We start from the raw sequence: 16,875 nt of genomic DNA on the forward strand, positions 1-16,875 counted from the left end.
AACTTTTTTTCTGTCCGGCACCTGTTGAGCGGCCAGTCTCTCACACAAACCGAGAAAGCGCAGAAGAACCACTTTTATGGAATACAGCACAACTCCAACCCGAGGGGAAGATGACGTCTTTTCACGCACACTTTTAAGACAGAACACCTCTTTGATCCCTGGATTATTTGATTAATCAGTGTAGTTATTTTTTAAGAACATGTTTACCCTTTTTTGATCACTTTGCGTTCTGTTTGTTTTTTTAATCATTTCTTTTTAAACTATTTTTTATTACTATATATATTGACATTTTGGGCAAAGTTTTTCACATTCCTCCAGGCGAATTGATGGTGAAGATTATGCGGATACTAGCGCGCGTCCGAGCGCCGAAGCAGCACCGGTGCCCCTGCTGATCCCCGAGTCCCCCCAGTCTCCCGGAAGCCTCTGCCACACCACCACTCCAACTCATCCAAATGATCCCTCCATCATTCCTCATCCTTCTCGCGTGGCTTCTGCAACCAAGTGGCTCAGAGGCTCAGTCAAGTCATGTCAGCAAATTTCACCCTCCAGGCGGCAAGGAGCAGAACGGTCAGTTTGCATCTCTTTGCTTCCTCTTCCCTGCACATACAAATGTTCATTCTTTCTGGGCATATGGCCAGTTTCAGTTTTTTTTTTCAAATGCACATCTTGTTTGAGTTTGCGTGCAATGAATGGGTGCGTTTCATTCACTTCAAACAAGGCAGGATATGGAAATTACCTTTTAAAGTTTACCCTGAAAATTCCATGTCAACCCCCCCACGCTCCCCTGGAAGCATACAATTACTAAACCGTCTATGTACAACCTCTGATTAGGAAGTGAGTCTGGGTCTTTTTTGTCCATAGAGTGCGATGCATTTAACCGTGTCATCCAAGTGGGACAATTGGGTTTCACAGATTATCAAGGTAACCAAATTGTTTTTCTGTAAGGTTGGTAATTTGTTGACTGGCTTTTGGGTTGATTAGTTGGATTGATGGCTGGGAAGTTACTGGTGTATAGCTGTCTGACTGGTTGACAAGCTAGTTGGCTGGTAAATTTGGGGTTTTGTGGGGTTGATGGTATGTTTGATGGTTTGGTTGGTTTGTGGCTGGCTGTGTGTTTGGTTTGATGGTTTGTTGGTGGTTGTATTTGCAGACCTCTTGTTTGCACCCAATCTGTAATGCACATTAATGCCACTCATAGGAGTCGGGTGAAATTGGGTGTTTAGGGTCAGGTTGGACTCAACTCCCTCCATGTCTTGTTCATTGCCTTGTCCAAACATCTTATTATTCACCAGAAGGCCAAGTGGCTGCTCTGTTATGTTTAGCAGGCGTTGATGGAGGGACAGCGTTGCTAAGCAGTTGCTTATACAATAGCACTTTCTATTGAGGAATGATGGGAGTCTTTTTTTAAGATCACACACTGAAAGGGGAAATTTTACACACAGCAGTGGTAAACTTCCTTCGTCTCAGTGGCTGATGATTATATTACTATAACAAACACTGCACATGGTGTGTTAGTCTGAGCGCAGCATGTTTTGGCTATAACGTTTCACACTTAATAAAATGAAACAACTTGAAAGGATGTCCACAGCTGCAACTAAAAAAAAAAAAAAAAAGTTTCGGCTTCAAACACCAGAGCTAACAGCGACCCTAAGTGAACTTGTCTGTGGTCTGATTGCAGTCTAGTTGCAATTCTGATGTAACAGTTTTCCATTTTACTCGCCACACACCATAAGAGCCGCGTCCAACATCGTATTTTAATTTGATTTAAAACTTGGCCATCCAAACAGCAGTCCAGCTGCCTGGCTCGGTTTAATGATAGCCATGAGTTAAAACGATGGCTGGACTGTCATCTTTGAGATTGGACAGAGGCATCTCCACATGGAAATGTAGACATTAAAGGATAGGATGTCTCAGGATTATATTTAGTGTTGAAATTTTCGACACTGGATGATTTGTTTGTAGATGACAAGCGTGACAACCCTTACCGTTAACTCTAACCCTAAAACCTTACCGTAATTCCCAAACACCGAACTCTAACACATACCCAATCCCCAACTCTTACCACTGAACCTCTAATTTAACCATAAATCAAATCCCAATCCTCCAATTCTAACCCTACCCTTAATTGTAACATAAACCCAATAACCCTCATAGCTAAAGATATAAGATTTGGAATGAAATGTTGAACTACAACAATGGAGAAAGGATTCGTTTATAGATGATGCTAACCTTAACCGCCCTAACCCTAAATCGGGAGTCGGTCAACCGGCTGCAAACCCCCATATGTCCAGTACGGAAATGATCAGCGTCCTTTAGAAATGTCCGGGACCAACTCTCTGAGCCTCAAAGTCTTTTTTGAAAACAAAACTATGTCGATATTTGACGTCATTTGGTAGATACCGTAGGCAAGTAAACTAGCTTCCAATAGGTTTGTAGTGTTTTTTTTCAAAGTAGGTCGGCCATTACTTTTGCCCTTGGTACCTTTAATCCCTTTTGTAATACTCTGATTTACTCTTCCATGGCATGTAAAAGCAAAACATTCACAAACAATACCCACGGACTACTTCTTCTATTGGTAGATTATTCATAGATTAGGGGAGTCTTCAGATCCCACATGGGAGTTAAGTGTTCCCAGTTAACGTTCCCGTACAAGGCCAAGTTTCTCCGTGCCCGAGCCCACCCGTAAGCACCGTCCCCCCTGGCCCTGATCTTATTAGTAACAAACCCCTGCCGGAGATGTGGATTACCTCCATAAATACTCCGTCGTTTCCCCCCCTTGAGCACTGCTGGGAGGAAGGTATGCGTGCGCTGAACCTGACCCGCCAGTGATCACAGAGGCCGCTGTTCCGCTCCAGATTACCAGATTAAAATGGGAGAGCGACAGGCAGCGGGTGAACGGGGTCACCCACAAGCCTTACGGCGAGGTGGTGGGGTGGGGGGGTGGGGGGGCCTTCATATAGAAGGGTGGGGTTAAAGATAAAGAGGCATATTGTGCATTCATTAGCTTACCATGGGGACAAATACATGCTTATAGTAGAATGTGAAATGTGCTGGTCGGGAGCACGCTTTGAGACATGAGTATATAGTGACATTTTGTGAAGGGGGGGGGCGTGCGGGCACACATCAGGGGTCCCGGGATTTCCAGATGTAAATGCCGTGATTGGATATTGGCGCGCGTCCAAGTCCTGGGTGGCCGGGAAAAGTGGGATTGAGACATCAGAGCCAAAGAGGACCTGTTTTAGGGAATATCTGATACCCGTTGAGTAAATGCCACGCTCTAAATACACGCTCCAAGGCTCATCGTTTAGTCTAAGTCTCGTAGGATGCAGTAAATTGATGGGCACATACTAGGTCGATGCCTATGTAGGTACTGTAGGTAATTTAATTGGAGACCTACCTCTTCTGATTGAAAGGATTCTGATTTATCAATAGAAACAATATCCTCCAATCTCAAAAGGTTCATATGGACACAGGTCTGAGTGTGTTCTCTGTCTGGCGTCCCCCGGGCGTGACGGCACAGGGTGGCTCCGGGGGAGTTTTATTTGGCCGGCGTTTGCCTGGGGGGCCTGTTGCTTGTCATTTTGGCACGACGCTTTTCAAGTGCAACACTTACCGCTTCACTTTCAAATGAAATTTTGATTGCACAAAAGGGTACCGCTAAGATAGGACATGTGCTAATCAGAGGCTGAGCCACACTGTGTTTGTTTACACAGCAGATGTGTGACTAGAACAGTCTGGATCACCTTACCCTGGCCTAAAAACTTACATAAACTTTAAAAATGTAAACTCTAAACCTTCACATTGTCTTGAAATCTTACTCAGAAATCATAACTTGGTCTTGAAACCCTAACCCTTGAATACCTAATCTGAAACCATAAGCCTTTGATACATAATCTAAAAATTAACCTAATTTGAACTCTGTGCTTATCTTCGTAACCCAAACCCAGGCTTGATACCTGACTTAGAAACCCCAACCTTGGCTGGAAACCCTAATCCTAAACCCTAATGCTGTCTTGAAACCGTATTGTGATATCTTAACCCCATCATGAAACCCTTCCCTGAAACCATGGCTTAACCCAGGCTTGAAAGAACTCTGACACCCCAACCCTTTTTGAAAAGGTAAATTGATACTGTTTAAAACCTTTCCACAAAATGGATAATATCGACGACGGCAACACCGCTGGGAGAAACTACCTGAATATCTTTCAGAGCCATCCTGCCCTACCTACCAGACTACAGAGAGTGCAGAATGCGCTGACTCAGCAGAGCATTTATATAAATAGCCTGCAGGCAGGGCGGCTGTCGGTGAGGAAAGTGCCACTTGGGCCAAAACAATAAGCAGGATAAATGATGTCATGAAATAATACGGTATGCGGCACCTCCTTTTCGATGCCACTTATCGCTTGAGCCCGGGCACTGATGTAGTTGTGCTGCCTCATTTCCGCTGCCCTTGACTGGGAACAATAACATCACACTACAGATAAACACACTGTACTTGGCAAAGACATGGCGGCAATATTCCACCCCCGGGAAATACTGGAGCTTCTGTTTGTGGGTTCTCTCTATGAAAGAGACTGATGGTCACCGCAGATGCTGTCATGTGTTTTTTTTTTTTGTTTTTTTTTGGGGGGGGGGGGTCAGCGGTTGGTGGCAGGGGCAAATCTAACCCATTTGATCATCGTTCCCTATTGAAATCCATACAAATGCCGTTAATCTGTTCCAGTGTCCCCCAAACCAACAGAATGCGTTTCATGATGTATATTATACAAAAAAAATAGCAGCAAAACAATTTAACAGAATGTAAAAAAATTAAACATTTAGCACCTCATAAATTATTTATTGTGGCTCCTAATGTTGTGCGCAACTTGGCCACCCGGGAGTAGCATTAAACTGTCATGTAAAAACTAGTGTATCCATTTTTGGAGTGGATTAAGAAATCATACCTGTGGGGTTTGCAAAATTGTCTGTTGACATGTGTTGCCACACTGTTTACACATCGGTCTATTAAAGGGTTAAAACACACTTGAATACAAATGAGTTCTTCACTGTCAAAACCTAAATCTAAAATTGAGCATAGACATGTGAGCCTCCCAGCAGTCAGTCAGGCCTGCTTGTCAGAGCACATAGCTGTCAATCACCACATGCTTGCGTGGCTTCCTCGTTTCTTCATCTTTGTTTTTGCTCGTCGTCCTGACCTGTTCCCGAGCGGTAATTTTCCACTTTTATCCACTAATTTCACTCTCTACAGCTCGCCTGTTTTTATAGCATCTTGCATAACATATCGACGCACATGTAACAAGCTTCCGTTGACCATTTTAAGGGTACATTAGCAGGAAACGGTGGTGGTTGCAAAAGACACGAAGACGAGTTAACCTTAAATGATAAGATATTATGAATGATTAAATAAACACTTTACAGGAATGTTTGTACATTCAATCATATTAATTACGATGTGCCCAATATGTGAAAGAGCTTATTTTAATTGAATGGTTCTAGCCCGGCATTTGTTTTCAATTTGTTCGGTCCAAATTTCGTCTGGCATTAATTTGGTCCTGGCAAGGCTCTAGCATGGTAGTCAGGCTCTAACCTGGTACTACTTTGTCTGTTTCTAAAATGGTAGTAGTCTGTTTCAAATTAAAGTAGGCCTAATTTGAAAAGTAGTCTGGTTCTAATCTGATAGTAGTCTGTTACTTGTTTGGAACTAGTTTCAAACCAGTTTTGTTTTAGTTTTGCAGGAGCCTCATTTGGTAAGTGCTTCAAACTAGTGTTGCTTATGTTTCGAGTCTTGAATTTGTACCAAGTTTGTTTCTAGTCCTGTATGAGCCTGGTAGTAGTGTGTTATTAGTGGTTCATGCCTGGTTAGACACCTGGAACAGGTCTCCATGAATTTTAATTCTGGTTCTATAGCCTGATTATATAAGTTGCTTCAAAGGTAATTTATGAGCATATGATTGATTTAATTTTTTTTCCCGTGAGCATGTCACATCACGTTTTGAGTTACAAAGCCTCCTTTGTTGCATCACGCGGGTGGTTCTGACGGGTCGCCAGAGCTTTCACCGAGACCGAGACCTCGCTCCTCGGAATTCCACCCGCACTTCCTCGTCCGGGAGTTGACCTTGGCCGGCGTCTCCGGAGGGCATCTCGTCACCTCGGTGGGAACCCTGAAGAATCCCGCAGTTGTGTCCTCTGTTGCCCTGAGGCACCAACTAGACTAAACAGATAGCGGCAGTCCAGCTATTGAAACATACCAATGCTAGGGGAAATCCTTGAATTCATGCAATTCCCATCACAAAGATTCTTAAGGGTTCTATGAACAAATATAGAGATGAAGTTGGAGTTGTAATAAAACTTTTGGTCTGGTTGTTGCATTCCTGAAGCCAAATCTTAATATTCCTATATTAATGACTCACAAACAAAATGTCCTAATTGCCAATCTAACAATGATGAAATGTATACGTACATAGGACTAGCCTCCAAGGTTAAATATAAATATTTGCTCTACTAAATGTATATTTTTTTGTGAAACCTTTTCACCTTTTCATTTTATACTGTATGGAGTGTTCATGCATTTTTCTATAAATGTATTTATTTTTTATTGTGCTTATTTATTTTTATTTTCATTTTATTTACAATATTTTATTTTTCATTTTGAACACACTAACTGAAATTTATTTAGATTCGTACTCAGATATTGTTTAATTGATTTTTTTGATAATATAAATATATAGATCACATTTGAATTTGATTGATATTTCAATACTTTGCATTTATTTCTATTTGTAATTTTGTTGATTTTTGCGTTTCCATATTTGCATTTCTTTATATGAATATTATTTCACTGTATTGGAGAATATTTGTGATCACGAACTGGTTAATTATTAATTGGATGATATGATATTTGATATCATATTTTGTATTATTCATTTTTTAATGTGTGAATTTTTTTAAATTGCTTTGATTCATGTCACATGTATGTTTTCTATATACTTCATGACATTTTGTGATAATCCAGTAATTATGTGAATTTATTTTCGGAAAAAGGTATTGGAACACTTCCTTTGAACACTGGATTTACGCTTAGTCTCACATACTGATACTTGATTTAGACCTTATAACCAACACAAAAAAAAGCCAAAGAGCAGTCTCACGGATGACAATTAAACAATTGTGAAGCTCAAAGAAGATTCCTCAGCTCCGTTGTGCAAAAACTCCTTAATGTGTGCGACGACACTAAACGGCTGAAGAACATTCCACGCTTCCGGGAGCGCTGTCTTTACACTGGCTAATTTTAGCATGCGCTGCCACGCGTGAACAGCTGCATACATTTGACACCTCGGGGCAGATGTGAGAATAATCTTCATATTTCGACAGCATCACAATCGAGACATGTTGGACTAAAGACTCACTTTGAAGAAATAACAGGTTTCTAGTGTAGAACTTGTCCATTCAATTGAAGCTTTGTTGTAAGATTCTGTTTTGAACATACGATACTGTCATAAAAAAACAACATAAATCATCAACAAGCCTGACTTGATAAATGACAAAAGCATATTATTTCTGGTTCTGGGGCAGAAGAGCACTTCTATCCTCAATCAGATAGTACTGGATTAAGCCAACTAGGACCAGACTTGAAACAGAGCCAAACAAGGCTTGAGGCAGACTGCAATCAGGCTAGTTTAAGACTTGTACCAGGTGACAACAACAAAACTAGTGCCAGACGACTACTGTACTATCAGGTATGAACAAGGGTAAAAGCAGACACAGACTACACTAGTGCCAGAATAGGACCAGGTTAGATCCAGGTTATTACGAGACTAGACCCAGGCTAATTACCAGACCCAAAATAAGTTCAGCTCATACTAGTACCACACTGTACCCAGGCAAGCATCTGGCTCGTGCCAGGCTGGACCCAGGCTCGTATCAGGCTGGACCTTACTAGTTTGAGACTTGTGCCAGGCTAGCGACAGGTTTATACTGGACAGGTGTGAGGTTTGTACCAGACCCGGGCTTGAGACCAGTACCAGTCTAAAACCAGAGTAGAATCAAACGCTACAAGCCTAGTTTAAGACTACTACAAACTAGCGCAAGGCTAGCACTAGACTATTTATAAAACCAGTACCGGATTCGAACTGAATTAGAACTAGGATATTATTAGAACAGATCTAACCAAGTACAAGTTTAGGAACTAGACTGGCAGAGACAAAGTAAGACCAAATGAGCACCAGACTAAAACCAGACTAGAAAGAGGCAAGATGTAATTAGGGTCTAATTATCCTTCACTGTTACTGTACCATTCGACTAAACAGTCTCCTCTCAAATATAAATATCGGTCTTCTTTCTCCTCCATTGTTGATTATTTTTGCATGTTCCATTCCAATGCTAGCTTACCCTGTAACTATGCCCTTAGACTTCTTACTCCACTTTCCTGCAGCACGCCCACAGTCAACATTGGGATTAATTAGACTGTGCAGTCTCAAAAAGACTATTTAAAAAGGGACCACAAGCTTTTTAGATACAAAATCAAACAACGCACCTGTCCCAGTAGTGGATGATGTCACCCGACACATGGCGAGTAGCGATACACGCCACCGCGCCGCAGTAACCCGATCATACTCGCTATTTAAAGAATGTAAGGCTTTCCCCAAGTTGTTTTCACGGAAGGATAGATATGCTTCATGACTTGGGAACCCTCCAACCCCCCCAAACCCATGGACAGGGGTATCCATTACCACGACCCGCATTAGCTGGTGTGTACGTGTCGTCTCATCTGGAGGTGCGGCAGTCTGCTTTTAATCAAATCTAACATCAGTTTTGTATGAAAGTGAGACCCCTGCAAATGTAGCAGATGGTTTTGTACTAAAGAGGTTGTTTGACAAATCCGTGTGGGAAAGAGGTCGTGGAAATGGTTTCAAAAAAGGCTAGTGGGAGGTGATTGCATGAAGTTTTAGTAGGTTCCCACATAAGTGCCTTCATTTGTTTGGTGGTGTGTTATAGTTAGCTTAGCAGACAACTTCTTAGTGAGGGTTAGCCATTGCCTCCACTTGACCAACCTGCAATCTCCTCTCAAATCAATTCTCCTTGTTTCCTTGTGTGGTAAAACTGCCATAAATATAAAAAAGAACATGTCTCCTTTTTCACTGATTTCCCACGTTATCAATGACTGACATTTACTTACTGGAAGGATTTCTTCACGCCGCATCACTCAAGCGTGTTTCTCAATGATGCAGAGGAAATATGATTAAGGTGTGTCACATTCGACAAAGTCAGTCATGTGTCAAACATACGAACAAGTTCAAAAGTGATTGGATATTGCAAATATGTGATTCTAGGATACCAGACAGGCTTTTGACTGGAAGTAATGGACCAACTCTGAAGTATAAATTAGATGTGAACAAGACAATCTGGCAATCAGATTGGCCAATAAATAATGTCTCCAGATTGATAATACTAAAATATAATGATGAGGAATATGTAGGATTTATGGAGCAAAACTCAATTAGCTTCAGGCTAACAAGGAACATCTTTGCCTCGTCTCCACCGGGAATTGATTGATCACTACTAAATGCACCACAAAACAAGTGCTGCTTCATATGTATGCTAATGAGCTCAGTTAGGGGCAAGTTGAAGGTGCTTCTATTTATTTTTTTTACACAGTGAGGTACTGTGTGTAACCATACCAATCAAGCAAGATAAAAGCTATGCAATTGTATTTTATAAAAAAAAAAAATGCTATGCTGTTGTTTGCTCATTAACCAATATGCAAATATAATATGACTGGCCTGTAACTAGCAATCTTAGCACGATCATTACATTCACAAAGGATGCTTGTCTTTAAAAGCCGAGAACACAGATGTCAAAGTCAAGGCTCGGGGGCTAGATACGGCCCTCCACATTATTTTATGTGGCCCGCAAAGACAAATTGTGCATCAAATTCGTGTCATTACGAAAATTGCAAATTGTCTTCACTTTTAATAATATATATATATTTTTTTTTAAATATTTGACCAGTTTTTACTCGTCTGATTTGAAAACGAGTTATTTGTCAGTTTGTTTTGTAGCTTTAACTGCATAGAGTATGAGCACCTCATATCGTATATATATTTATCAGTCATAATGGCGGTCCGAAAGAAGCTTTGACTACAATACAGCCCGCGAAAAAAATGAGTTTGACACCCCTGGCCTAGAACATTCCAAAGGCTCCTGCAGTAATTATCAAAAGGCTAATAATAATAATAATGGCTCATTATGATAAAGGTAATGATGTAATTCATATCAGATGCAAATGTCCCTCTGCAGTTAATTACAAGCGTTTATGTTCATTTATGAATAAAGATTTCAGATTCAAATCTCACAGAAGCTTTTAGTGTACAAGTGAGGTTAATCACAGTCTATTGCTTCGGGCCTCTGTTGAAACAGGGAGGCCTTAAACACTCATGAAACACCGCAAGTTGAAGGCGCGCTCCATAATACTCCATACAACTAATACATTTGTTGATCGCTGCAGTTTGACAGCCTAGATTTTCTAAATACTTAGTCCACAAACACAATATTATACATATGTATATATAGAACAATATAATATATACAATATATACAATTTCGCCGAATAAGAAGCACATAAACAGTTACCTTAATGTATCCATTTTCATCCATATTCAGGGGACCGCCATTTTGGCCAATACCGTCCTCTGCTGTTGACTGACATTGACGTGACAACTGCCCTCAGGCTCGCATTGCGAATGTCACGTGACCTAAACCAGAAAACAGGTGAGCCTTTTTCTAAAGGTGCTGGATGCTCTATTGATGGTGGTGGTCTAACGTACATGTTAAGCACTATCCATTCAGCTTTCTGGCCCAAAAGCTCATCACGTAAAGTATGCTTCAATTTGAAATTTTTCAGAGGCAACTGAATTTGAAAGCTTCCGCATGAAAGCACTTCGAGATGCTTCCTAACGACAGATGCCGTAGTAGCCTACGTTTATCAAGCGTTGCTAAACGAGTTTCCTAGGCACAAGGTATCGGTGAGCTGCTTTCTCAGAGTTCACTAAAATCAAAATGGTTTGCATTAAAGCATTTTTATGGTGTGAATGCTTTCTTGGTGGTGGTGATCTAAAGCACTGTAAAGACACTTTGCTTTTAATGTGTTTCCTTTTACAAAGTTACTGAAACTGAAAGTACGCATTAAAGTGTCTCCTGCTGTCTTTATGACTATTACATTAGCTCGGCACTAACGTACAATAAATGTTGGCGGCGGCCACGGCGATCGCGAGTGGGAACACGTTAAGCGTCCTCCTGACAAAATCCATCAGCAACAAGACACGACGCCTCCAACCATGTTGAAAAAAAAAATCAAAGAATTTGAATAGCGGCTAAAGAAAAGTTGCCGTCAACAGGTGTGTGTTTTGGCTAAGAGAGGCACAAAGTGAAAGATGGACTTTGGCAAACCTCGTCAACGCCGTCTCATTAGCTGGCGCGGCTCCCGCCAAATGTCTTCATTGGAGGCAGCTGCAAGGGGGAGGTGGAGGAGGAAGAAGAGTTGCATGATGAGGACGACGGGGCCTTACCACCTTCTCCACGTTCATTTGCTAGCCTGTTAGGCAGCACTTCTCACGGCATCTTTACATGACAAAAGAATAAGAAATGAAATATTTGCTGGATACCAGGTCGCTTAGATGTTCCACCAACAGGAAATGAAGAGACTACAAGTCACGCACCGCCCCTGTCCTGTTGCGTGAAGGGCAGTTGTCGTTGTCTGGCAAAAATTTCATACGGACATGGAATGATTATGGGATGTGTCACTGTTTGGAAATTCCTTCCTGCCTCCCAGGCCTAAGGTTGCCCACCAGGCATTGTAGAAGTTTTTGCATGTTTCTGTGCTTGTGTAAAGTGGCCTGCAATCATGCTTTCAGCACAACTTGGCCTTCGTCTCTGTTCAGTGTCCTAATGGCTGTCTCTGGTTGTGGCCGTTTCCAGTCCGGCCAAGCCACAAATCCGCCGGCTAAAAATTTCTCCTGTCGCGCAGACTTCAAGGCGGCTCGGCCCGATTGGCAGCTGTGTCCAGCTAAAAGCACAATGTTGTACTCCAAGGCCACCTCCAAGGCTTTAGCTTCTCTCAAAAAGAAATCATTTTAGGATTACAATGGCTGAATCCAAGACAAGACTTTTTTAATCTTAGTGTTGTGATGCCTAAACTTTTTTCACATAGGTGTCATGTTTTGCGATGTTGCCTCATTCATAGACAACGTACTGACGCTGGATTTCGTCCTGCTATAAATTGAATATTTCATCTCATTTTAGCGTGAACCTAATGAGCAATTAAAAAGTGGTCTTTTAAAAGTGCAATCTTCTGACAGAAATCAAAAGTTAATTCCATGTCTTCATCCAGTCACACACAGAATTCCAGCTGACATTCAATCTACCCGTGGCCGGATGCCACACAACAAGTGTTGGCACTAATGAGAGCCTCGCACAAATCACTTAGGGGTGCGGTGCTTTTGCAACTTGAGCAGCAGAAGGAGGGAGAAGGCCTGCGGTGGGGACTTTCAGGCCGCCGGGGACCGGTCGGAGCCCGATGGGGGATGGGGAAGGCCCATATTACTGTGTGTGCGTGTGTGTGTGTGTGTGTGTGTGTTGTCGCCATTAACATGGTGCAGCTGTGGCACTTATGCAAGCATTTATTGGACGTGTGTTCATTAGAGCCTTAAATAAAATTAATTTCTTCCAACAAGATTGCAACTGCACACTATAGAAAGGCTGTAAAAAGATCATAATGTGCAGCATTGGTGTCAAATAGATATTGATTGAAACCAAAGTGGTAAACTTCCTGTGACTTTTCAGGTATGCATTATAGACTTTTTTGTGGGTCTAACCATAATAGATATGCTGAAAAAATATTTCTGTTGCAAGTGGAAATAGCTTTTTTTGTTTGATTAGCACAAATGGCCAAAATGCCTGCTTCAAATCAACACCTTTCTACGTCTTTCTCAGAATGGTCTCAGAATGGATTTCAGAAACTTTTTGTAGGTCTACTCATGATTGACCTGCCTACCAAATTTCATGTTTGTGTGTGAAACTGACGATGAGGGCTGTATTATTTTTCAATTTGCACAAAATATCTTTGAAACAGGCACTTAAGATGTAAATTGAAACCTTCCTGTGTCCTATCTGGGATTTTTGGGGTGAGATCTACTCTAGGTGGAAAATTGATGTTGCTAAGTGAAAGCCATCCAATTCAAGTTTTAGCTTATTTGTATTTTGCTAAAAATGTACACGTTCATGCTAAATGTCTGTTTAATTGCTCCTTGAGACTTTTTCATGCATCCTGTCATGAATCTGATAGACATTGCATGAACATTTCAAGTTGCTCAATGAAGCGAATGTAAAAAATCTTTTTTGTCAACATCTCCAAAACTCTTTCCTCTCATCAAGTGACCACTCCAGAAATAGAATGCCAGCTTTTTTTCTTTGTCAGTCTGTGTTGCTGCATGTGCTCGCTGGCTAAAACTTGAATTCTTCAAGTGGATTACATTTTCCTCAACATTTCCTCAAATATTTGCAGTACTCGGTTAAATTCCGACAGCGTCCCTGCAACATGCCTGGCAGATGACCTCACTGCGCAACTGGCCTGCAGATGCCCAATTATTAATATTTGATGCTACCAAAGTTTCCAGACGCACGTTTGCAGCCATGTACGGGCAACTGACTTCAAGCTTTAAAGCAATAAATAGTAGCTAAGGAGAGCCTGGGAATCGACTACACCTGCAAGACTTCTAACAGGCAACAGATGTTGGCATTAAATACAAAGTAATCATGAAAAAAAAGTGAATTCATCCTTTGTTAGTTTATTACCTTGTCTTGTTAGTTGGTGTGGCTCCCAGCATGTCCCGATGCCCCAAAATGTATACTAAATTAATTTTTAGTTTTACAATTTACACAAAAGAGTGTTTCAACCAAACTTAATGGACCTTAAACATTTCCTTGAGGAACTCCACTCAGTGCTATTGAGGAAATTTAGTTTTCACCTTTTTATAGAAAATAGAAAAGGGCCGCTAATAACTTTGATGTAGACTAGTGAGGACTGGTCACCCTTAATATTCAACTTTTATACCCTAATTTGTACTCACATTACCACTATTTCGACCAATGATAACTATTTACTCGGAAGTCCGAGACAAAACACTTATTTAAAAGTCATTAATTATTCCCATCAACTAGACTTTACGACAGACTTTTAAAAAGGCAATAATCAGGGCGTTGACTCGGCACTTTAATTGTGCTTTAACACATGCTGCTGTTTTGGTTAGCAAGAGAGTTTTAAAAGATTGAACTGAGATAATTACTACCCATTTTTGTTGACAGGAAAAGGCAGCCTTTCATTTGTGGATGATTTCCCGGCTTCTATTGGCGGGACAGCATCCGTTTGAGGAATTTTTTCAATAGCAGCGCTGTTAGTGGCCTACCTTCCGAGTTCATTCATGTCCATGTTACGGTGGGCGGGGGTCCCTCGAATTCCCCCTGCACGTATGTATGTGCGCTCCAGTGGAAAGGTTAATGTTCAACAGCGTGAATGGAAGGTGCGAACAAAGCACAATGGCCGCACTGTACGCCAGCCAATTCATCCGCATTCACTTCCTGCCCTAATAGCCGCCTCCACTTTCCTCACCGTGAGGGGTTGGTCGGTAAGTAGGTCAAAGAAAAGTCATGTTTGAGGTAATTCACCTCCCGGGGGAGTAACGGCTGCGCCTCTGATCTTGAGAAGACCCCAGAGGTGAGGTCATTTGCAAGTCACATGGTACACGCCCATGATGAGGGGCTTTGATGAAAAGACCCTCTGTTGATGGGAATGCGAAGCAAAGTCCATTCAAATTTCATCTGGTACGGGGTAGATAGGGGAAAAAAATAGAGTTCCTATTTTAAGGAGACTTGTGATGAATTTTTTTTACCGTTTGGTGTCATTTTGTGCCACCCTTGTGCCAGGGAACTATGATGAAGTGAATTGAGAAGGTTGTTTTAGATGATAGTAGGGCTTTGCTGCCATCTTGTGGCATCTATAGGCAATTATGAATCTTTTGAGTTCCCACAAATTTTAGGTATTTGCTGCAGAGTTTGGAGCTAACACTATTAGCTAATCCTAATCGGCCCATCCAACAAAATCCACTGCAGCTCTGCTTACCTTTTAACTTTGACCTCATAGCAGGTGTTACACCATGATAGCGTTTTAGAAAGTCTCTTGAAAATGAACCTGGACCTTCACCCAGCCTACAAGCAATTAAAAATAAAATCTTCTCTCATGTCTTTAATGATCCTAATACAGACTTGTTTCAGAGAACATTTAGGAGCTGTTTTTGATGCCTTGTTTCGATGGTGTTTTCCCTCACTGACCATCCAGCGAATTCCATTTTCCTCATCGTGATAACGTCATTTCTGGTGTTGGAAAAAAAAGGAGGAAGGTTTTCTTAATTAAATTTGATTAATTAAAACATGGCTACCTGAGGCCAAGACGAACCCGTCAACTTATAACCTCCTGAGCCTGCAATAGTTAATTAAACGTGGCCCCTTTCGTCACTTGCTACGAGAACGGAGATAAGACCTCGGCTGAGTACGGCGTGCCGGAACAAGTGTGTCCTCAATAGATGCGATAGCGCTTTAATTTGATTCAGCACAAGAAAAGGAGGGATTATGTAGTGCTTCCAAGCATGCGTGTTTGCCCTGCAGGAGGTATAGCTGCGCCAAAAGTTGGTTTGGTATCTTCATGAAAGAGTCTTTTCATGCTAAAGTCCTTCTTTTGTATTTGTTGGCGCAGAGTAAGTTAATGGCTGGTGACCAAGCCCACATGAAAGGATCAAAGGCAATCCAATGTCGGTTTTTCTTTTTTTTTCTATTCAAGTTTACATACTTTTTTCTATTTAAGGATTGAAAGAGGTTGAATGATAGCTGTGCTCTAAAAGATGCTACAGCTTGTCCAGTTGATACTTTGCATATTACGAGTTCTAAGTGGAAAAATAACGGACAAGTAACAAACTAAATAAAATTCCATTATATCCAAAGTATATTCAAGATTGATTTGACCTGGGAGGACTTTTCTGACGATTTGATTCCGGATTCCTGGGTGGAGTTTGCATGTTCTCCCTGTGCCTGCGTGGGTTTCCTCCGGGTACGATTTCCTCCTACTTTCCAAAAACGTGCATGGTAAATCAATTCACCAAAGGTCTAATTGCGAGTTTGAAAGGTTGTTCGTCTATATGTGCCCTTCGATCGGCCGGTGACCAGTTCAGGGTTCAGTTCACTGCGACCCCCCCCCCAGAACTTCTGGGATAAGCTCCAACACACCCGCAACCCTCGTGAAGAGAAGTGGTTTGGAAGATGAATGAATGAAAAACGATTTCCAACCACAGGCAAGCGATCTGACGTTTCACTCAATAGCAGGTGGGTGGATGAAAGGGCCCTGTCAATGACATCACGTCATCCGTTCCAACATGGCGTTGCGTATCAAACGATAGGGACGGGGATTATTTTGGCAAACACAAGACGACACCTAAAAATGGGAACACCAGATATCTATTGAGCAAACGTTAAAATATTACTCCCATTCCTCGTTAAGACCTCAACGTGGGACCTGCGTAGGTACACTTGAATTGATGTTTTTCCACTCATTGCTTGCCTTGCCAACATCCACTTCTGGTTCCTGACCTGAGTTGGCCTATTAAGGTCCTTTGGTGTGTGATTCACTTGGCACAATACTTTTGTTTTCTTGGTTTTTTTAAAAGCAAGCAAGCAAGCACGGCCACTTGTTTCTCAGTTATGAATGTGTCTGGAAAAGCATGCACCACGGGGGCAAAGAGCTTAGCCAAACAACCATTTCAATCAGCAGGATGT

General features: G+C 41.6%; 1 protein-coding gene across 2 annotated transcripts in view; it reads left to right on the top strand.

Annotated features, from left to right (window-relative positions):
- pdgfc (platelet derived growth factor c) overlaps window positions 1–16,875 on the top strand; it is a 27,363-nt gene continuing 10,488 nt past the window's right edge. Inside the window, exons 1-2 of one of the 2 annotated variants that reach the window (XM_049738785.1) lie at window positions 1–567; window positions 10,660–10,767. In XM_049738785.1, the coding sequence (XP_049594742.1) occupies window positions 453–567; window positions 10,660–10,767 (223 nt within the window). In that variant the 5' untranslated portion in view covers window positions 1–452. The remainder of the gene's footprint in view (window positions 568–10,659; window positions 10,768–16,875) is intronic. The other variant, XM_049738869.2, reaches the window with a different exon arrangement.

Source organism: Syngnathus scovelli, chromosome 1 (assembly GCF_024217435.2).
Source record: "Syngnathus scovelli strain Florida chromosome 1, RoL_Ssco_1.2, whole genome shotgun sequence".
Classification (NCBI taxonomy): Eukaryota; Metazoa; Chordata; class Actinopteri; order Syngnathiformes; family Syngnathidae; genus Syngnathus; species Syngnathus scovelli.